General features: G+C 42.1%; 1 protein-coding gene across 1 annotated transcript in view; it reads right to left on the bottom strand.

Annotated features, from left to right (window-relative positions):
• RYR3 (ryanodine receptor 3) overlaps positions 1-24,412 on the bottom strand; it is a 557,273-nt gene that overhangs the window by 133,323 nt on the left and 399,538 nt on the right. The window contains exons 58-63 of the mRNA XM_059723007.1: positions 18,947-19,062; positions 18,559-18,626; positions 14,307-14,428; positions 4,420-4,469; positions 3,426-3,486; positions 592-830 (exon numbers count right to left, since the gene is read on the bottom strand). Of these exons, the coding sequence (XP_059578990.1) occupies positions 592-830; positions 3,426-3,486; positions 4,420-4,469; positions 14,307-14,428; positions 18,559-18,626; positions 18,947-19,062 (656 nt within the window). The remainder of the gene's footprint in view (positions 1-591; positions 831-3,425; positions 3,487-4,419; positions 4,470-14,306; positions 14,429-18,558; positions 18,627-18,946; positions 19,063-24,412) is intronic.

Here is a 24,412-nt window from a genome sequence, read left to right on the forward strand (position 1 = left end):
TTTATTCCAACAACATAAAAGAATGCAATGAAAATTTCTATCCCTCTTAATTTTATATAAGGCATAAAGCAAATTCTCACGCTCTAGATTAATAAATGCTATGCTCAGAAAGCCAAATGGACACGGTGTTTACTGAGTTCTGCAACACTGTACACATCCAAGGTAAACTTTTTAAAATGAAAGAAAAGTCAATAGAAAGAAAGAAATCCTATAGAATTAATTCCAGGTTTGATGCCAGAAACATACTAGATTGGGATCAGCAAGATTCTGGAGTGGAAGGGGGCACTTTAATAGGCTCAGCTCTGAGCATGGGTTTCTTCCACCTGGGCCTCTGCCACCCTTACTGGAGCCGGAACCAGAGCCAAAGCTACTGCTCCTCCCTGCAGTGCCACTTTTTGGCCCGTCTGAGTCAAGCCCCCTGTCTCCACAGGCCAGATAAATAGGTTCCATAGGCCATAGTTATTCTACCTCTGTACCAGAAAACTAAGAAGCAAATTTGGCTTAATGCATTCATGCATTCACTAATAAAACAGTACATGTTGTTATAACAGAATTAACTACTGAAAGTAAATGAAAGAAGAGAGGACTTACAAAGTAAATCAACACCAAAATGATGCTGAGCAATATGCTCAAACATGGATGTCAATATTGGTAACAGTGCTACTGTAGTATAGTTGATATTCTGTGAGACACCTTTAATTTGTGTTCGAGAATGAGTAAATTTTCCAAGTTTAAGGTTTTCTGAAGTCTTTTCCAAATCTTCAGCTGCATTTTCAAAGAATGCCCGTAGTCCAGCTTTAACCAGCTCAGAGCCTGATTTCATGACAGTTCTACAAAATAATATATGAGGAAGAAAACCAAAACAAAAAAGCTTTAATTCAATACTCCATCAATTGCCAATATATATTTTATAAACAGAGATATTTAGAGGACAGATTCTATTCTACCTATTAGGTGCATAAGTGGACTAAGATGCTTAACTGCTATTCTATTTCATTTTGTTAAAGTCCCTGAAAAATCTATTAATGCATGTACTTTGGTAGCATGCTAGCACCTACCCTTAAAAGTGAGTCACAAAAAAGATGTAAGGAGGAGGAGGAGGATCCACCCACTTTTTGTATTAACAGTTTTTCAGGGACTCGAGCAGAATGGAATAGAATTGCAGTGAGGCGTATAAATCCACTTACACACCTAATTGTTGGGATACAATCTGGCCCTGACTTGTTGGCTACTTTTATCTATCTCTAATTAGACTTTGGATTTCCCAAAAAATATACTGAAGAACTTCTAAATTGTGAACTGAAGGACAATTACTTGAATTAGTATATTGGGCATGTCAACAACTTACATGATTTTGCAGCAGTAGACAATTATGAAACAATTAAGCATTTAGTTAGGATTCCATTTGTGCCTCTAATCAAAATGTCCTCAACTAAAAGGGACAGACCACAAAGTCAGCACTGTATTAGTCCATGGCCTCTGTCTTCAAGTCACTGCTGATCTATTTTGCATGCTGTTTTCCATGATGCAAGCCAATTACAGCAGACATCAATTAAATTAACACAGTAGATGAGTCACAGAGCTGGTAATGTTACCTTTCTAACCCAGTGCTCTTTCCACTAGACCACACTCTCTCTCATCAATCATAATTTAAACCACTTGAAATTAGGGGGAGAATAAAAACCATAAAAATGTAACAAAAAATAGTTTAAGAAAAGATATTCTGTAGATAATTTTCAGTCAGGGTTTCTAAAGTTAACGAACACCTTCTTTAAATAGCATTTTTCAATGTTGTTGCTATAACATTCTGAATTTCTATAACATTTTTATTTTTGGATCAAAGTGTTTTACTAATTAAGCTTTGCTATATGCTGGCATGGTAAGTAAGAAATGTACTCAGTCTCTTTCATCATGCAATGACAGTCATTTAACAGTAAATAACATGGATCATAGAATCATAGGGCTGGAAGGGACCCCAAAGGATCATTGCCCCCTGCATGAGCAGGAAAGACATCTGGGGTCAGATGACCCCAGCCAGGTGACTGTCTAGTCTTCTCTTGAAGACCTCTAGGGTAGATAATTGCACCACCTCTGGGGGCAGCTTGTTCCATAGTCTGGACACCCTAGTTGTAAAGAAGTTTTTCCTAATGTTCAGCCTGAAGTATGGGAGTAAGGCAAAACAAGAACAATGGTAACTAATTAAATCCTTTTTAAATAAAGTATCCAGGTTGTTCTTTTTATGCTTCATCTAAAAAAGGATATCTCCAGAAATAAGTGTTTCCCCTACATTATGGTTGGACTTAGATTCCCTATATTTTCAATGCCACAAACGGTACAGTTAATTACACTTTTTAACAGGTTTGTTGCCTTTGGAGTGAAAAGTCCTGGACCCCTGGCAGATGTTCAGTTAAAGGCACCATGGGATCTGATGCACACTCCCAACAACCATGCTTCATGTCATGCTACACATGCATGGCAGGGATCAGATCCCCATCACACCATATTGCTGGTACTGGGAGAGCCCAGGATTAAGATTTGTTAAGATCCTGGGCTCTCCCCACACCAGCAAGTGGGAAGCCAGTCTGTTGATGGGGTTTCCAATGATGGGAGTATATCTGAGTCAAGGGCTCACATGCGTTCCCAAGGCTGGGAGCCCTGATCAGCCTGGTCACATGTACAATTTAAGGTGTTATGGGAACCAGCCACAAAGTTATCACACACATTTTCTTTAATAAAACAAGAAAAAAGCCACAAAGTTATCATGCAACTAATTGCATTAATGTGTGACCAATTTACTACTTAAAATGTGATTAACTGGTTAATCATGTCTTAAGTGTAATGTCTCCCAGGGGCCCTGGAAATATAGATAGCATGAAAATGATGCAAGGCATGCTAGAACTAACAGGAGACCTATAAAAAAAAGCAACAGTAGTGTGTGAATCCTAAATTACATTATCATGTATTAGCTTATATAAAACATATTTCAGACCCTCATCTATGCCTTCATGGGTGACTTGTAGTCTAAAAAATATGTATAGTGCTGAGTGTGATGTGGTTTATGATAACAGATAGGACTTACATTTTACCTACTTTAGTATGCTAATAGACAGTTTGAAATCTTAATACATATCTAGAATTCTTTTAAACCTGCCTAAGCTTTTATGGGTATGAGTAATTGGAAGTCTGAAGTTACAGCTTCTTCACTTAGATTTTTAAGTGGTGCTCCCAACTACACTAGCAAATATGGACCTTAGAATTCATAGGCCATAATAATTACTCTTTAGAATCAACATTATTAGGGTGGATGAAAAAGGTAAGTTTTCAGAAATATCAATCCAACTGCAAAAGTGTTCTTTGAAGAGATCCATGACAACTGTATATATTGTAACTAGCACTGAAATAAAGTAAAAATTTCCTAAACTTACCGTGTATCCAGTGACTGAGCTAATATATGCAGGCAGCTAACCACCGTTGTTGCATCACTTCCTGTTATTAAAAAAAAAAGGATATATTGTGACAGAAAACATTTAAAATAAAAATATAGAAACATTCACATTATGTTATAATTGTATATCTATGAAACTGATGTGTAATTGGAAATGTCTGAAATGTCCCCTGCTCTGAAGATCTTTTAGAAGTTAAGGGTTATATTTTCCCCCACTTTATCTCCATGCGTCTCTTTCAGATTGCATAAAATGAACAGGAAGCATCCACTGTTCCACAATGTACCATTTTTTTCTCCTTCATTTTGTTTGGTCTTTTTCAGTTCCCATTCTTTTTGTTTAAAACTTTATGGATGCAGAGAGTAGTAAAAAGGACGCTAAAAATAATAAAAAAAGAGGACAGCAATCATTGGAGATGATGTTTCCATAGGTGTTAAACAAAGGTGAGATGGTATTAAAAATTCTAGTCACTTTGTGGAGAACTTAGAGCATGATTTATATATACATTTTGTGTCTCAGGCCCATTTCTATACATGTTCTTACTTGGACTGATTCAGTTTAAACTTTGGGTGACGCTACACATTACCGTTTTAGGCAATTTTTTTTAGCGAAAGTCCTGGATATCTGAAAAAAGGAGATTCAAATAGAATCTGGAAGTCAACCCCTCACTGAGTTGCTAATTACCTGCTATAGTATAACAGTTCATATATTTTTTCAAATTTTAATTTCAGGTGCATATTTATTGTTCCCATTGACTTTACCAAACATAGAACATGTATCAGAGTGTAGACTTTTGTACACATGTAGCATACACATACTGTGAAAAGTTTAAAACAATGAACTCATAAATCACACTTATTTTCTACCACAGACCATTTTTCTCATGACTGTAATCTACGTAGGGCAAAAAAAAATCTAAAAATGTATAATGTCCTCTGTATTCATAACATTATCAATGTCTTTCTTAATAACTTACCAAAAAGTGAAATCCTATGTCTAACAAGGGCAGCAAGTTTGCAGAATAGGCTAAAGCAGAAAAAAAAATGTAAAAGGGCAGGAAGAGACAAGGAGATTAAAGATTTATTTAGGGTATCAGAGAGAAAGAACAGTGAGAATGCAAGATATGAAAGAAAGATGCACAATAGTTCCCTCAAGGTATATTCTGAATCATAAGAACAAACCATTAGATAAGTGTACTGAGCAGTGAAATCTTGAATATTTTCACATTCTGAAAGCATCTATAAATGACTAAAAGATGACATTTCCTCTGATTTCAATACTTTGCAGCAATTGTTATTTTATAGGGTTGACTCATTCTCTATTGCTTATAATATTTTTTCAAAGCTGAATAACATTTTACTGTTTTTTGATGTTCAGAGATAAACACGTTTACAACCTTAAGGTAACTGAAAATGTTTCAAGAATGTATTACTTATATAATTTTTTTTTTTTTTTGCATCTAATCCTCCCTGAAAGGCAAAATTAACCTGGAAATGTTATCAGGAAAGAAGAGTGTTTTTGGCATCTACTGCCTCATAAATCAAACATATCCATAGAAAAATAATTAAACAAATATGCAGGGTGAGGGGAGGGGAGTCAAACATACATCTAAAGGTAATGGTAACAGTTACCATAGTTTTCTAAAGACAAATCTTGCTAGGCAGGGTTGCCTTCCATTTGTTTTAGATTTATAAACTAGAAGTGACTAGAGGAAATGCAGTATGTGTGGAGAAGGCATTTATATAGTTTCCCATTAATATACTTAAATATCTCACTATCCTTAACACGTTCATCCTGACATGGGATATGCTATCATTACCATTTTATGCTTGGCAAACAAAAGAGATAGAAAATAAAGACCAGGCTTTCAAAGGCACAGAGGTGCTTAAAGATACACAATAAATGCCTACTGGGATTTACAAACATTCTTGACTTACATGTTTTAGCACCAATTTCCATGTTTAGGCCCTGAACTACCTCTGAAAAATCTCACCCCGAGTGTCTTTAAACTGACATGGGAAGTTTGTCATAAAGCACAGAACAGAATTCTAGTCTCCTAAATATCAGACTAGCAATCTAATGACTGAAGCATCCTACCATTATATTCCTATATAATATATTAAGAGCAGAGAGAGGCATTTAATTGTACTTTATAATTAATGGATATTAATTAAAGCAAGGAATGTAATTAATTGATCAATTAAGGTAAATTAATTCACATTCACTAATTAACAGTAGCAAATTAGAAGGAAGTAAAGACAAATTGGATAAATTGGAGGAAGGTTATGAGTTGGGTCAATGAGGGGTCCAATTTTATTTAATATTAATATTTCATAGATTACTAGGGTCAGAAGGGACCTATTAGATCATCGAGTTCGACACCCTGCTCTGGGCAGGAAAGAGTGCTGTGGTCAAGTAACCCCAGGCAGGTGCTTGTCTAATACATTTATACAGTTGGAAGGGACCTCAGTGGGCCATCTAGTCTGACCCCCTGCCCCTGGCAGGCAAGAAAAGAGTCACCAACCCTGGGGTCATGTGATCCCAGCCAGGTGCCTGTCCAGTCTCCTCTTGAAGACCCCCAAGGATGGGGCGAGCACCACCTCCCTTGGAAGCCCATTCCAGATTCTGGCAACCCTGACTGTGAAGAACTTTCTCCTAATGTCTAGCCTAAACCTTCTCTCTAGTAGCTTATGGCCATTGTTCCTTGTCTTTCCAGGGGGTGCCCTGGTGAACAGATCGTTGCCTACTTCATGTTGTTCTCCCCTTATGAATTTGTACACTTCCACAAGGTCCCTTCTCAGCCTTGTCTTGGAGAGGCTGAAGAGATTAAGGTCCCTTAGCCTTTTCTTATAGGGCCTTCACTGCAGGCCTCTAATCAGGCGAGTGTCGCTTCTTTGGACCCTCTCCAGGTTGCCCACATCCCCCTTGAACTGCGGTGTCCAGAACTGGACACAGTATTCCAGCTGTGGTCTCACCAGTGCCGCATAGAGGGGGAGAATCACTTCCTTGGACCTGTTTGTGAAGCACCTACGGATGCACGACAAGGTGCAATTGGCTCTGCCAAATGCTTCATCACATTGGCGACTCATGTTTATCCTGGAGTCAACAGTGACTCCAACTTCTTCTTCTGCCTCAGTGGAGCTAAGAAGATTGACCCCCAGCATGTAGGTATGATGGCAGTTCTTCCTCCCTAGATGCAGCACCTATTGAATTGCATCCTGTTGCTCTCTGCCCACTTCCCCAGCCTGTCTAGGTCAGCCTGGATCTGGTTCCTCCTCTCCAGGGTTTTAGCTGCACCCCATAATTTTGTGTCGTCTGTGATTTGGACAGGGTGCTTCCCACCCCCTCATCCAGATCACTGATGAAGATGTTGAACAGCACTGGCCCCAGAACTGAGCCCTGAGGGACTCCACTGCCCACATCTTTCCAGGTTGACACTGACCCATCCACTACCACCCACTGAGTGTGACCCCTGAGCCAATTTGCTACCCATTCTACCCTGTAATAATCCAAGGCAAATCCCCTCAGTTTACTTATAAGGATGGCATAGGATACCTTGTCAAAGGCTTTCTTGAAGTCTAGATAGATAACATCCACCTCGACTCCTGCATCTAAACATTTGGTGGCCTTGCCATAAAAGGAAACTAGGTTAGTCAGGCCTGCTAAAACCCCATGTTGGTTACCCCTCCGCATCACAATAGCCAGCGGGCTCCTGCAAAAGTGCTTCTTGATAATTTTTTCTAGGATTTTCCCAGGGATAGAGGTAAGGCTTACTGGTCTATAGTTCCCTGGGTCCTCCTTCTTCCCCTTCTTAATCTTTTGAACACCTCCAAGGTAGGGGAAAGCACCACCTCCTTTGGAAGCCCATTCCATATTTTGGCAACCCTCACTGTAAAGTATTTCTTCCTGCTGTCCAAGCTAAATCTACTCCCCTTCAGTTTATGACCATTCTTTCTAGTAAACCTGAGGGGCGCCCTGGTAAACAGAGTATCCCCTATTCTCTGTTGACCCTCCCTCCCCCCAGAGAGCTTGTAGACAGCCACAAGATCACCTCTCAGCCTTTTCTTGTGGAGGCTGAAGAGATTCAGGTCCCTCAATCTTGTCTGCATAGGATCTTACCCGCAGACCCTCAACCATACGAGCAGCCCTCCTCTCAACCCTTTCCAGGGTATCCACGTCCCTCTTGAAGTGTGGTGCCCAAAACTGGATGCAGTACTCCAGTTGCAGCCTCACCAATGCTGCATAGAGGGGAAGTATCACCTCCCTAGACCTGCTCGTGATGCACCTACTAATGCAAGACAGAGTGCAGTTAGCCTTACTTATTATCTGGTCACATTGGTGACTCATGTTCATTATTGCATTGACTATGACTCGGAGATCCCTTTCCACTGCTGTGTTACTTAGAATGGTGCTTCCTAGTCTATAGGTGTATTTGGTGATTCTTTCTCCCCAGATGCAGCACTCTGCACTTATCTTTGTTAAATTGCGTCCTATTCTGATCTGCCCACTTCCCCAGTCTGTCCAAATCCACCTGAATTTGCTCTGTACCCTCTAGTGTGTTTACTATACCCCATAGTTTGGTGTCATCTGTGAATTTGGACAGAGTGTTTTCTACACTATCATCCAAATCACTGATGAAGATATTGAACAGTACTGGTCCAAGGACAAAGCCTTGGGGGACACCCTGCTCACATCTCTCCAGGTAGAAACCGACACATCCACCACCACTCTCTGGGTGTGTCCCATAAGCCAGTTTTCCACCCACCTGACTGTGAAAAAATCCATGTCACAGCTACTTAGTTTAGTTGTAAGAATTGGGCGTGACAGGAAGGCTTTTTAAAACCCAAGTAAATAACATCTACCTCTACTCCTCCATCTAAGCACTTTGTGACATGGTCATAAAGAGAGACCAGGCTGGTCAGGCAGGATCTACCTGCTATAAGCCCATGCTGGTTGCCCCTTAACATTGTATTATCCACTGCCCCTCCCCCCCCATGTGATCTTTAATGATTTTTTATAAGGTCTTGCCAAGAAAAGAGGTGAGGCTAACCAGCCTATAATTACCTGGGTGCTCCTTCCTCCCTTTCTTGAAAATAGGGACCATGTTGGCCCTTTTCCAATCTTCTGGGACCTGTCCCGAGTGCCATGAGCACTGAAACAGTTGCACCAGAGATTTTGCTATGACACTAGCCAATTCCTTTAGTACCCTTCCGTAAAGATTAGCGGGGCCTTCCAACTTAAATATGTCCAACCCCTCCAAGTGCCCCTTCACCAGGTCAGCGCTAACCATTAGTGGATTGGTATCTGTCTCAAGCCAGATTAAAGTCTGGTTGGGAGATGTGTTAGTATCCATGACCAGGAATGAAGAAATGGTTTAAGAGCTCAGCTTTGTCCATCCTATCTTATATTGTAATATCTTAATTACTTGTCTTAGCAAGGGGGTAATAGTACACCAATAATATTTGTAGCTGACACTAAACTGGAGGAAAGTTGCAAAAACTAGTCAGGACAATGGAATAAAAGAAATCAATCTAGAGAAACTGGAAACTTGGAAAACAAGGACATCAGATACAGCTTGAAAAAATACAGTCCAAATATTGTGGAGAAAATAATCTGCAATGCCTTCCCAATGAGCAAGAAACAATGGGGAATCAATAATGCAGACAGAAATCTTCAGGCCACAAGCAAGAGCAAATTAAATATACATTTTCAGCTTCAACTACATAGGAAGAAATTCAATATATTTCTGTTCTGACTATGAAGCAAAATATTAGAAATAGTGGACTTAGACAGACATTCAGAATCTCCAGGGAGAGTCCCTGCTTTCTCTGGAGAAACCACAAGCATACAGAAGTTCATAATTTTTCTCCCAGAGTAGAAGTGGCCACTCAGGGAAAAAATAACTTGGGAACACCCTGAGTGAAGTGGCTCCCCAGGGAATATCTCTCAGGAGGCAAAACTTCTGTACAGGCAGCAGACACAGAGCTGACCTCCACAATCCTAGTGTCCTTTGTTTCTCTTTCATGTGCCCTCCCACTGGGGAGGGACAGTGTTTCAGTCTTAGCAAAGCAGTGAGCAGAACATGCCGCCAGAGTGCTTTTGGCTGGAAAAACCCAGTACTTAGTTGGTGTGTTCTGCTCCTGGCTTGTTCCCTGCTTAAATCACGCTGCACCACTTGGGTGCAGGGAAGCACAGAAGCACACACCCTGCCCAGATCTAGCTATCCTCCAATATAGCATATGAGAGGGGAAAGGCTGGAGGACTACTTTGTGCGTGGCACAGACAGTGCCCCCACCTTTCCTGATACCTGCCCACATTCACTTAAAAACAAAAAAAGCTTGCAAATCTCTCTGGTCTGTGTGCTCTAGGGACCCCTGGCAGTCTAGCATTCATACTGCAAGCTCTTTGCTTCTCTATCTGAAGTTCTGCACAGGTCAGTTTTTCTCTCACAAAAGCAAACCTGGGAGAGTTGTCCTGGATGATTTGAATGTGTGTCTGTAGTCAGTGACTGGCTTTCTTGCATGCATATCAGCCTCTGACTTCTTTACTATTCATTCTACCCAGGAAGACCAGACACTACCTGCAGACGCTTCCCTCAGCCTGATAAAGGGCATTTGTATCCGAAAGCTTGCAAAGAAGTTTTTTGAACTATTTCAGTGGGTCTAATAAAAGATATTGGATTTACCCAAACAACCTTGTCTGCGTATGTCCTTAGACCGACATGGCTATAACCTACGCCCCTGTTAATTTCCAGTGTATCCAAACAACTTCCTTCCAAGATGCTGAGGCTTTTATATTTGCTCCTCTATGACCCAGGCTTATGCATTTCATAGAAACACATTGTGCTAAACCTACTATAATTATGGAAAACATCTCATAGATTTCATAGACATTAGGGCTGGAAGGGACCTCAGAAGATCATTGAGTCCAGCCCCCTGCCCAAAGGGCAGGAAGTCAGCTGGGGTCATAGGATCCCAGCAAGATAAGCATCCAAATTTCTCTTGAAGGTGTTCAATGTAGGCGCTTGAACCACCTCCGGTGGCAGGCTGTTCCAGACCTTGGGGGCTCGGACAGTAAAGAAATTCTTCCTTATGTCCAGCCTGAAACGGTCTTGTAGTAGTTTATGACCGTTTGACCTAGTCGTCATCCCTTGGGGCGCAGGCTTAAGAGCCCCAGGGCTCTCAGCCTGTCATCGTAGGGTCTGCTTCCCTGACCTCTGATCATGTGCGTGGCTCTTCTCTGGACTCTCTCAAGCTTCTCCACATCCTTTTTGAATTGTGGAGCCCAAAACTGGACGCAGTACTCCAGCTGCGGCCTCACCAAGGCTGAGTACAAGGGGAGAATGACATCCCGGGATTTGCTTGAGAAGCATCTATGGATGCAAGCCAGCGTTTTGGTCACTTTACTAGCCGCAGCATCGCATTGCAGTCTCATGTTCATCTTGTGGTCAATGATGACTCCCAAGTCTCTTTCTTCCTTAGTGCTAGCCAGTGTAGCACTGCCGAGCCTATAAGGATGCTGCGGTTTTTTCTTCCCAAGGTGGAGAACCTTGAATTTATTGGTGTTGAACACCATCAGATTCTCATCCGCCCACTTGCTGAGCCTTTCCAGGTCAGCCTGGATCACCCACCTGTCTTCTGGTGTGGATGCTTTTCCCAAAGTTTGGTGTCATCGGCAAACTTGGCCAGTCCGCTTCTGACTCCAGTGTCCACATCATTAATGAAGATGTTGAACAATATGGGTCGAAGGACAGAGCCTTGGGGGACCCCACTGGTCACAGGACACCATGATGAGTGACTTCCATCAATTACTACCCTCTGGGTCCAACCACAGAGCCAATTTTCCAGCCAGTGGATCGTGATGGACCCAAGGCGACAATTGGCCAGTTTCACCAAGAGGTGATCATGGGATACCAGATCGAAGGCTTTTTTGAAGTCAAGATATATGACATCAATCTCTTCTCCCTTGTCCAGGTGATAGGTCACCTGGTTGTAGAAGGAATTGAGATTGGTCAAGCAAGACCTACCCACGACAAACCCATGCTGGCTATCCCTTAAGATGTTGGCGTCGGCCAGTCCATTAAGGATGGCCTCTTTAATAAACTTTTCTAAGATCTTCCCCAGGATAGAAGTCAGACTGATGGGCCTACAGTTAGCTGGATCCACTTTCCTCCCTTTCTTGAAGATAGGCACCACATTGGCTTTCTTCCAGTCCATGTCCAAATTATTTTACATATAATTCAAGTGACATTTGTGAAATCCTAACATCTCCATTGTGCTCAGCAGACCTTTGAAATTCAGCAGAGATGATAGAAGGAGAGCGGTGCCCACAGTGGATGTGTTGGGGATGGGGCAGAAGAAGCATGCCTTTAGAGGGGTGGGAGCACACCCACCATGGCATGTGGCCACTTAGAAGTTGAACAGCCATGTTTTAGGTCTTTCTGTTTCTAAAGTTTGATTCATATCATGTCTGTACTGAGGAAATGTTCATATCAAACAACAGTATTTTCAATTCAGCTTCTTATATTCCTAACACCACCTCTGCTTCAGTCTGTCTATGACAGCAGCTTTCTGCCATGCCTCATTCTCTCTTACAAAAATACTCCACATTGCAAGGCAGGGCTCTTATCCCCACAATACATAACATTTTAATCAATATTTTACTTTTGCAGTTGAAGCCTCATGCAAAGAGGTACAAAGAATTATGTCCTTGCTGTGCGTTTAAATTCAGACATTGCTGTGTCTCAGGGTTTGGTCATAAAGGACAAAAACAAAGCAAGCCTACAGGCCAGAATCAAGGAATAATGTTAAATGAATGGGTTGATATTTTGCATTTTCTACATTTTTTTTTCACATATGACTGTCATCCCCATTTGCAGTTTTTTTTATAAGAACAGAAAAGGACATTCATCTGCAAATTTCTTAATTTTCTTCAGTTTTAACTAATTATGAAGCTACCATTGTCAGTTCCTCAGACAATGTTAAGTTTTGCTGTGCAAGCAGGATTTTAACAATTTGGTATGTATGCATATACAGTTTATCCTCCTAAAATATACTGCTCACTGGATGAATCTACATGAGCTGTTTACTGTGCAGTTGACTAATTAACTGCCCAGTAACCATCTCAGCATTTACACATGCACCCCTATTAGGGCACACAAAATGAATAAGCTTCACAGCAGGGTTGTAAAGCAGGGTAGTACTTGTAAATATTTACTAGTACTATCCAGCTGCAGAGTATTTTTGTGTGCAGCAGCACCTGTGCAGCTACTGACCCGGCTGGCAGGGACACGAGGTTTCATCTGTGGTGGGTCTTGCCTGCTGGCTAGTCCTTCACTGAAACACCATTGTGTCCCAGTCAGCCCCTCTGCAGCACATTGATCCCAGTCAGAGCAGCCTCAGGCTGGCAGGGGTCCCCCATCAGCTGGTACTGCTGCGACCTGGGCCAATGTAAAGTCTGGGCACATATACAGACGTGTTCCCAGGAGCAGTAAACTGTGGAGCAATAAGCTGCCCCCTAATGGCATATGTAAATACACCCATTCTGAACACAAATAACATTTATGAGCATGGGTGACTGGTGCGTCCTGATCCGGGAGGGGGGGGGAGAGGGCACCAGCATCCGATCACCACTGGCAGCAAAACGGAAATGCCGGTGGTAAACCTGGAAGTGCTGCTGGTGCTTCTCTTGGTGCACCCACATTCTCAGGTTGGGGACACTGGCCATCACCCCTCCCTCCGCGGCCAGCAAGGGGCAATCTCAGGGGGGGAACATGCCCCACACCGTGCCTCCCCTATATGTCGCCTATGTTTCCGAGAACATAAATGTAAATTGGTTTTCATTTATGAATTAAACAAACTGAAAATGGGTACCCTTGTCAAACTGTTTATCTCCAATAAATCTAATAAGTTGCTTTAATTTTCCCTTAGAGTAAACCTTGCCAGGAACCTATTTGCTAACAACACTGAAAGCCTTGATCAGTATTGACCTATTTTCTGATGCTGGCAGCCAGAGTTTCTTATGATAGGGTAAGCAGAAATTGGGGGATGGGGTAGGAAGGGGAGGGGTGTGAAGGGAAGGTCTATCATTCCATTGTTAAGGATATTCAGGTACAGCCATTAGCTATAATTGGACTTTTGGGATGTTTAATAATTTTTGTCTGGCTTGCACCACACTATTATTTTTACATTTTGTTTTAGTTCTAAAGAAAGTTATTTGAGTCCTGGAGCCTGATGTTATCTATTTAGTAATAAAACTGACACAGTAGTTAGTAGCAGATATGCTAGCTTCTCTCTTATTTTTCTGCATCCTTTTTCAGAGTGTGAAACTCTAGGAATGAGAAACTAGTCTGTACCCAGGGATATTCATAGCTTGACACTGAGAGGTGATGACTGTACTTATTCCAGAGTTGTGTTAAGGGCAGCCAGAGCTTCTTAGCAGCCATAAAGTAGCTTGTCCTTCCTGTTGTGACTGCTAACAAAAGGTGGCAGCCTGTGAAAGCAAGGGTGCAATACTACTAAACTCTTAACATAAGTTGCTAAACCAACATACTGTGATACTAATTTTTCACTCAAAACCAAACATGTTAAAAGATTTTACCTTTTAAAAAAACTATTATTGCAATTATTCGCAGTTTTTACTTCATTTTCTTAATGAAATGATTGATTAAAAATTATCACTGCCACACCATGAAATATTTTCAATTAAGAATAAAGATGGAAATGGTATTCATTACCATTTTACTAAAAAAGTAAAATCTTGATTCATCAACTATTTTAGTGATTGGAAGAAACTACTGCCATTTTCAATCATTAAAAAAAAAATTGTGTATGCTTCATTTTAATCCCACAATATTTATCTTACCTTGCTACCATTTCTTTTTCTTTATTTGAAGCATATCCACTGCTACTGAGGGACTTAATGGGAGATGACAGGAAGTACAGGCAATGATTGGTAAAGTACTGGTCAACTAATGGTAGTAGAACCTAAAAGATATGAATATAAAATGTACTTTTGGTATTTATACAAGATATCAGTAAGTATATCCTGCAGGATCTCAACAAGCCATAATACCTTTATGCCTCTTATTACTTTTAGATGTTATATTACAATTGCATTTTATAGTTAGAATCATTGAGAAAGAGAAATAAAAATCTCCGGACTGTCAAATTCAAACTAAAAAAATGATATACAACACAACAAATAGTATACTTTGAGGTGTTGCGATTCCTCATGAAAATGAAGACTGGAATAGTAGAATATTAAGGATATAGGAGATCTTGGGTTATTCTCTTATCAGTTATCTATTGAGTGAAAGTATTAGGATATGGATAGATGTTTACACATTTCAAATGCCTTAAAAGTGCTTCAGAGGACAAGTAGTGTGTGTGTGTGTTTTTATACCCCTTGATATGTTATGGAGCAAAGGCAGCACAGCAGCTGGGCTCAGCTTTATGGCAGCCTTTATTGTTGCAGCTCACTCTGCCTAGCTGCCTCTGCCAGACCACGGGACCCCCCTGAGCAGGATGTGCTCAACTGGGCAGATGAGACAGAGCCACAGGTGGGCAGCAAGTGGTGTTTGGGACTGGAATGGGAAGGCAAGGCCAGGGCCAGAATCTTGAGGTGGTGACAACATGGGGTTGGGGGCTGGGGCACAGGGCAGACCTGTGATCTGCTCCCCACGTGTCCCTGCCTGTGGAACTGGTGCCAATCACAGGGACATGCATGGAATGGATCATGGCTCTGCCCAGGCCCTGGCCCTGTGCTGTCACTGTCCCATGATCTGGCCTTAGACCTGCCTGCGTGTCCCACTCCCAAGTGTTGCTCCCCACCTGCCTGCATATCCACCCCATCAGCCTGGCTGAGTGTACCCTGCTCATGGAGGTCCCAGGTCGATCTCCATGGAGACCCCACCTTGTCCAGTGCCCCCGGTGGTAGGTGTGGGGTAGATGGGCTGGTACTGGATAAAATTGAATGAGTCCCTGCTGCACTGGGCCATATCAACTCCCCTCCTTCCCTGGCCCACTACACCTCACTGAAACTTCTTAAATGGTCCTCCAACCCAAATAATTTCCCACCCTACCTATGGTGGCATGTCTATCCCATTTTTCTGTGTAATAAACCCTGGTTTAGTTGAACATTGTTTGTGTGTGGGGAAGTTTGTTCACTTTAGAACACCCAGTTAAGATTTATTTTGACAGGTTTCTGGGCAAGGGTTCAAACCAGATGTAGAAAATTGGTGTTAAACCCCTAAATTTGGTCCTTGTTATTGCTGTCCAGAGCCTCACAGAAGGTTACATTTACAGTATGTAAAATACGTGTCAGTAAAACATATGCCAGTAAAAAAGTTTGTCAGTAAAAAAAATAAAAAATAAAAAAAAATAATTCCTGGGGTGGCTTTCCTGGCCAGGACAGTCCCCACCATTCCACTCCCCACCACTGATGAAACTAAGCCAGGAGAGCCCTGTACTCCCCCTTCCCCCACCACTACTGCTAGCTACTTCTAGAATTGGGAGGACCTACACTGTCCTGCCACTGTTATAACCAAGAGAGCCCTACAGTTCCCCACCTCCCCCTCCCCATCCCTTCCCCACACATCTAGTCTCCAATCCCTGCATAGCTCTTGGTTTTCTGCCTTCCACTTAAGTGAGAGGCAAGGGGCTTTAGGAAAGAAAGGGAAGAGAGGTAGGATTCCCCTCACTAACACTGGCTCCACAGCCCCTGTCATGCCCCCTGACTTCACTGCCCCCATCATGGAGGGGACAAAGGGGATTGGAGATAAACCTGTTGGGGAAGGGAAAAGACTGCAGCCTCCTATTGGATCCCTGGCCAAAGAGCATTTTGCTGTATGTAGTGGCAGTGATTTTGAAGTGATCTAGCTGGGTGGGGAGGAATTGGGGTCAACATGAGCTGTATGTCTATCCAGCAGCTGAAACACTATGGGCACTTATACACATGATGGATGCCTGATCCAACACATGCTAATTAGCACACATTGAAGCAGACATGATTATCTGAGTCTGCTGTGAGTCTGCTGGAGCATGGTAATTAGCACACTCCAGCAGCCTCCGTGTCACATGTATTCAACATCCCTGCATTTCAAAATGGTGGCAGGGGTGCTTTAACTAAACCTTGCTGAATGAGCTTTAGTTAAAGTGCACCCATTGCTATTTTCAAACATGGGACACTGAATACACCTGACACTGTCAGTGCTTTAATTACAGTGGCTCTCAGAACTACTCTAATTAAAGTGCCACCCCTTGTCCACCACGCCCCGGAGCACATATATAGACGCCTTAAATTTATTAATGTTTCCAAGCCTGTTGTGGTTTCCTCCAAAAGTTTTGTCTGTCTGCACTCTTAGAACTACCATCTTGGGGCCCTCTACTTTCGTATTTTGCTCTCAGCAGCAACTGGCATCCAACAGGATGTGCCCTTCATCTTTCTGTATCACTAACCAATACTGTCTCCGAGAAAAAAAATCTGAACTTAAATAGTTATTCATTTATTCTCTGAAGCTTGAGAATTGTAATTGTATCCTGTAAATGCAAGTACATATGCCATTCTTATGCATATAAATACTGAATCCTGTTATTAAATAATACTAAGGTACATATGCCACAGTAATATCCTTAGATAGCAAAACTCAAAAATTACTTGTATGTTCCTGTGGCAGCACAACTTTGGGTGCTTTCCACTTTAAGGGCAGGAGGCAGGCAACCAGCAGGTGCCTGAGTGGCTATTTTAGGACCTAGTTCTTATAGGGTGAGGTAGCAGTTTGCAGCCGAGAGAGACACATCACCTGGCTGAGCTACAGCTCAGAAACATCTTGAAGGTAAGGGCAGGAGCTATGGGGATGGTCTAGAGGCTCTTGGTCCTGGGCATGACCTAAAACTGCATCCTGCCAGGGTAGGGAGGCCTGGTGGGACTGCTTGTGGTGGGGCAGTCTCAATTAAATACTAGGACTGCTAACCACCCTGGTGAAAGGCGGGTAGGAGTGCCTTAATCCTTGCCCCCACCATCTGGTGGGTAATTGTGTGAGTAGTGGGAGCAAGGTGGCCCAGGAGCATTAATAGTGAGACACCTGAGCCCAGCAGAGATGTGAGATCCCAGAAGCCCAAGCGGGTAGCTTGTTGGATGTAGTATGAGGGCCCACTCAGAGTAGGGTGCAATAAGGGGCACCTGAAGGATTGAGCATATAGGGGGGTGCAGAGTAGAGCTGCTGAGGGTGGCCTGAAGGGCTGCACCAGGCATGTACCAAGTAGGGCTGCTCAAGTGGCTTGAAGGGAGGTACATGGGCCAACCCCAAGTGTGTGTGGGAAATCAGTTGCCTGGTGAGGGGCTTAGGATGGGAGCAGCTCAGTGCTGGCACAAGGTTACACCACACAGAGTAGGTGACCTTGAGGAAGCCAAAGTTGCTGTGTGGTAGTGCCAGAGAGAGAGTAGCTAAACTCAAAGGCCCAAAAAGATTGCTTGAGGGGAGCAAGGGCAGTAGAGAGTGGCCCAGTGATGGGCAGTATGCAAGAGGCCCCTGTGAAAGCGGGGTGGAGTGCAAGAGGCCTGCTGTGAGAGGGAAGGCAGCGTGAATGAGTGTGTCAATGAGGCTAACAAAGGACTGAGCTATCCCTAGCCTTAGACTGGGGAGCAGCATCTATCTGGATGCCATCTGCAAGGCTTAGGGAAGGTTTGGAGCTGTGGACAGCACCACCTGGCATTGGGGTAGTGTAAGAGCAGCCTCCTGCTTAATAAATAATGTTAACATTTAAGTCATGGCAGGTGAGTCAGGGCAGACTGCCTTAGGCAGGTGGGCAGGCCAACTTGCGATCTGGCCACGAGTTTGCCCCGTCACAGTCCCACAAAAGAGTATTACATTTTACCTATTATAAATAGGTAGCCTTTTAGCCCGATACCCTTACTGCATATAAAAATCATTCCTAGAAATAGTGCCTCAAAGCAATACTTCTGCAAATATTATTTATCAGTGTTAGATTCAATACCCATGGAGATGGGAAAACAGACATTTCCTTACATGCATAACTCTGTAATATTAACACACACTGTGTTCTGCATAATAGCAGCAGTTTTGGTGCATTCCTTAAAGTATTAAGTTACTCACTTTAGCGAAAAATTTAATTTCTTGATCATGTGGGGATTTCTCTGTTTTTCCACTGGTAACGATGGCTTCTGAAAGGATAAAATCAAGGCAGATATGAATACAGATGAGGAAAAATCAAATGTTAAAGAACTCTTTAATCCTTTAAAACAGCCTTACAAACTTATTTGTGAAGGAGTAAAAATTATAATTAATATGGTGGCACCAAAGACTCAATTCGCAATTTAAAAACAAATAACTAATTATCAGAAGCTTCCCATGTATTTTCTCAATACCAGTAAGTCATCAAATGTGAAGTAGAAATTTTAATATAATACACTTTCTTTTTTGTGGTAAAGCTTTGATATTAACTACTTTTACATTTTAATATAGAAACACTTCAGAAACTTACCTAAATGTGCAATGAACTCTTGAGCAGAGTCAACATATTTTAAAATCTTCTTCAGAAACTTAAATGCAAACCTTTTTTCCATGGATGAAGCATCCAGCTCCATATCATTAAGACCCCTATTTTAAAGAAGGTTACAACGAAAAATATTATGAAGAAGTCGTACATAGTACACCCCTGTGAAAAGGTCCAGAATTTTTTTTATTAATTTATCAAGGCAAGTTTTCATAAATCAAAATATATCTATCATAGCAATTCTCTTTCCATATATTATAATGTACTGACTTCATAAAAGCTCACACTTTTAGAGAAACATTTTTGTTTACAGTTAATCATTCAGTATTACAACCTTAAAGAATTACAAGCTCTTTATAAAAGTAAGAATGAGCTAATTTTGAGTCTCATCCTGTTGAGTGCTGACCACTCCATTTCCACTGACTTCAGTGAAAGTTGAGGGGGTTGAATGCTTTATAGGCTGTGGTTAAATAGAGCCTAGCAGGATTGGATCTCATTAGCTATCCCTAAATTTTTTTTAATACCAGTTATCTCACTTTGGGCTATAAAAAGAATAACTGGAAAGTCAATAGGACTTAGGTTACTAAGTCTTGCAGAGTATGTGCAAGTGTTCAAATAAATCAGTGGAAGTTCAGCAGTTTAGTTTAAGTGGTTGCAAACCCTATCAGTACAATACTGTACAAGTGTCCAGGGGTGGCTGCATGCTCTGCAAACAGACTGTGCTGCCAAGAGCACCTAGTCGATAGGCCCCACAGTGTCATCCCAGCATGCTTTGAAGGCTCCCCAGTGTACCCAGAGACAGCTGACAGCACCCCAGGGCATAGTTTCATAGTTGGCTAGGGTCAGAAGGGACCTAAGCAGATCATCAAGTCCAACCCCCTATCATGGGTAGGAAAGAATGCTGGGGTCAAACAACCCTGGCAAGGTATCTATCTAGCCTCCTTTTAAAGAACCCCTAGGGTAGGAGCGAACACCACTTTCCTTGGAAGTTGGTTCCAGATCCTAGCCGCCCTGACTGCATGGGTCAGGACTGACTGGGTGGATGCCACAGAGTACCACATTTCCTCTTCCTTATAATACCCCCTTCCTCCCCTTCAACTGTCAGGCTTTCCAGTAGAAGAGTCTCTCAATTTCTCCTCTAGGAGCCCACACTGGATCCCTACCCCTCTGGCACCAATCAGCAGACCCACTTCCAGTGCAGGTTGGGTGGTTCTGGTCAAGATTGGGGTTGGGTACTGGTGGTTCTGATGCTTACAGGTCACATGCTGGGGGTTCTGTTTCTGGGAGGGGGCAGGTTTGGCCAGGAGTGGGAAGGGTCAATGGAAGGGCTTTGCTCACAGTGCTGATGCACCTTCCAGCATCCTGTCTCTCATTGGAGCATGGACTGTTGCTATGGGAAGGCCTGCCTCCATAGCCAGAACTAGGGCTTTGCTGGAGCTAGGGCTTGTGCTGCTGGAGGTGCCAGCACCCTAGCTCTCAATTTGGCAAAGGATACTGCCATGAGAAACCCTGTCATCACTGCCAGGGCCCCAGAGCTCTGGCTGTGGTGATGCAGTCATACACACACACATGACCCTTTTGGGGGTCCAGGTCAAGGGGTGGAGGAGGGCAGTTGGTGTGGGGGAGAGGCAGGCTAGGGTGCTGGTGGGTAGGATTCTCCTGCCTGCTCAGGGTGATACAACTTCACAGCTTGGGGTGTGGAGAAGGGATGGACTTTCTTGGCCCCTCAGCTGTCAGGGGGAGTGGTTTGCCATGTCTTAGGTTCCAGTGGTAGAGTGTAACCCAAGTAACAGACTGTCTCATTGAAGGCTGTTGAGGGGCAGGGGTGGGAAGACCAATGACCACTGGGATGCTGGAGAACAGTGTGGAGACTTCTATTGATAGGGTAAATGTACAAGGATTCATTCAACTGGTAGAAGCACTATCAGAGGTGTCTTCTACCTCACTGGATAAGGCAGAAGTTTCTACCAGACCTGCCATTTTTGATCTGGTATAAACTCCTTGAATGTTTGTACACCAAGTTCTTCTATCAGAAGAACTGTGATTCTACCAGTAGAAATGTAACATTTCTGTGCAACCTTAGATACGTAATCATTTTTTGAGGTGCATAGTCTTCAAGCCATTTCCTTGAGGCATAATTCAAATTAATTGACAATAATGGTGAGACATCCTAGTGGTGAGACATCATTTATTAAAAAAGGAAAACAACTGATTTAAGAAAAATGTTACACCATCTTAATTACACCAGAGGGCCGGGAGCAGTTACAGGCCGACCTAGACAGGTTAGATCAATGGGCAGAACATAATAGGATGCAATTCAACAAAGATAAATGTAAGGTACTCCACCTAGGAAGGAGGAATACCCAGCACACCTACAGGTTGGGGGATGTCCTTCTCAGCAGGTCAGAGGCTGAGAGAGATCTTGGAGTCATAGTTGACTCCAGAGGTGAACATGAGTTGGCAGTGCAACAAGGCCATCAACAAAGCCAATCACACCTTTATCATGAATTAGCAGATGCATGACCAATAGATCGAGGGAGGTGATGCTCCCCCTCTATGCAGCACTAGTCAGGCCACAGTTGGAGTACGGTGTCCAGTTTTGGGCGCCGCACTTCAAGAGGGACACGGAGGATCTGGAAAGGGTTCAGAGGAGGGACACCCACATGATTAGTGGTCTCCGCAAAAGACCCTATGGGGAGAGGTTGAGAGATCTGGATCTCTTCAGCCTATACAAAAGATGGCTGAGGGGTGACCTTGTGGCCGCCTATAAATTTATCAGGGAAGGACAGCAGGGAATTGGGGACGCGCTGTTTACCAGAGCGCCTCAGGGAATAACTAGGAATAATGGGTGCAAACTAGTGGAGAGTAGATTCAGGTTAGATAGTAGGAAGAATTTTTTTACAATAAGGGTGGCCAGAGTCTGGATTGGGCTTCCAAGAGAGATGGTGCTATCACCTAACTTGGAGGTCTTCAAGAGGAGGCTTGACAATCACCTGGCTGGGGTCGTCTGACCTTGGTCGTCTTTCCTGCCAGGGGCAGGGGGTCAGACACGATGATCCATTGGGTCCCTTCCAACTACAATCTATGAATTTATGAATTATAGGTGAACTTGATCTCAGTGAAATTCTCTTGGCATTGTCTACATCATTTATTTTGTTTGTTTTGTTTTGCCACCTTCAAGTCTCATGACCATATATATTTTAATTTTTTGTTCTATTCTCAAAAAAGACTTCTTTTTATGTTCTTATCTCTTCCACTCTCTTACCTCAATGTTTGTTTGACATTTACTTTGCTTGCTATTTGTTCATGGTCACTCCATTCTTGTGCTTCTTCCCTCTAGTGTTATGTAGATGACAGTTTATACATTTCAGTGTTCTGTTTTTAAAGATTCACCACCTTTTGTGCAACGTAATGACTCTTTATGCATTTATCCTGGCATGCGGTGTACAATTACAGTAACAGCAAGTGTCTGGCAGCTATGTATGCCTGACAGCCATCTCCTGCTGCCTGATTTCACAGTGTGTAATGCAACAAAATATGCTGCTTACTTTTACTGAGGATACAGTGAACATACTCTTCTTCAGTTTATATTATGTCATGATTGCTAAATGATTGCATGTAATTTCCAGAAACATCAAAAGGAATTGTTAGCTCCATTAAACAGCAAAGAATCCTTTATTGGAGGCAACAAGAGCAGCTCTCTTCTTGCTCAATTTACAAGCCCATTTACAAGGAACGAAAGCATCTTGAAGGGACTTCAGACCGTTTCTAATCTATACCTGAGTAAAGCCTGGAAAAACCTATCTAGAGTACATACAGTGCACTTCCAATTACATACCAGTGTATATGATTTAATTTAACATGTATTTGAATGAATTTCTAGAGATGCAGTATTTGTATTCATAGGTTTCAAAACATGCTATCTTGATATATCTATCTATTTACATCTAAATATCCTTACATGTAGAGAATTAGCTAGTGATATATCAAGGTAACACATTTTTAAATCACTGCTTGCAATCATTATATCTCTGTCTATAATTTACACACCCACATACATAAAAAAAAAATCAGGAAGAGGTTGTTCTATAGGAATGAAATTTATGTAGATGCAGATGACAGCTGCAAGGCCCACTGCACCAGTCAAGGCTCATGAGAGAGCTGCACAGGGCTCTTCTGGATAACTGCCAACTCTTCTATGTGTATTTGAAACTAGTTTCCATGTTAGGCCCATCATGGGCAGCTTATGGGAAAGAGTGAAGACAAACATTTCAGTAGATCTAATGGTATACCCAAGTATTCTATGCAATTAACTCAGAGGAGCTGGCTATTTCCATGTACAGGCTACAAAGAACAAGGCTGCTGGTTAATATACCTGCACTTTGGCTTGTGGCTGTGATGTATTTATAACCCTCACTGCTCTGATCTCTACCTACAGAGAATGTAAATAAGTGAATGAAGTAGATTTCACTTGCCAGTAATAAAGCAATGTATTTTTGGAACCCTATCCTGTTATATCTTTAGCTGTATGGTCAACTTTACTGCAATGAATAGTTCCACTGGAGCCACAGCCATACTACTGAGTCAAGTTAGACCACCTGTGTGTGTGTCTGTAGGTTTTAAATGTTAACTTGAATTGATTCCTATGAACTCAAGGCTATATTTTCCCTATAGGCACTGCTTTTACAAAAACCCCAAAATTCTAGCTAACTCCCTCTCGGAAAATACAGAAGAATCCCATTATTTACAGCCTCATTTTAGTTCGAAAGAAATGATGTTCGATACTAGAAAACATACAGGGCCTTAAGAAGTATATCTTAGGTAATTTCTCATTTAATTTTTACAAAAGTATACTACTTAGATGATTCTTCCCTTCTGGCCTAATAATTCATGATTCAATAGCATGAGGCCAACACATAGAGAAATGAACTGCCTTTTTAACCACAAAATAAATCATCACTTACACTCTGTCTAGCCCTCAGATATCATGATGCATGGCATAGTGTTTCTCATAATTCAGCTACTCTGTATGAACAAGCTATACTGGGATACACACCAAAGAGTCTCTTTGTCTTATTGGTTCAACATTGCCCTAAAGACTAGTTGTCACAAAATCCAATTAAAAAACTTGGTTGTGCATATGCATTCCTAGTGTATTAGACCACCAAGTCTGTTTTCCCTAACATCTTTATTGACAACTGCTGATCGTTAGATTATAAAGTTTTGAGCTGTGTGGCTACTTTTATTTTGATCTTGTTGTATTTTGAATATATCAAGAATACGCATGTAACTATACATCTTATTTGTCAATGCCATATCCAAAATTATAATAAATTATCATTTTCTAAGTTCAGAAAAGATGAGAAAATAAAATTATTTACAGATGCTATGCTAAGTGGTAATTAAGCTGTTAATGATTAACATAAAAGACTAAGAGATAAGGAAGTCCGCAAG

The sequence above is a fragment of the Alligator mississippiensis genome, chromosome 2 (genome assembly GCF_030867095.1).
Source record: "Alligator mississippiensis isolate rAllMis1 chromosome 2, rAllMis1, whole genome shotgun sequence".
NCBI lineage: Eukaryota > Metazoa > Chordata > Crocodylia > Alligatoridae > Alligator > Alligator mississippiensis.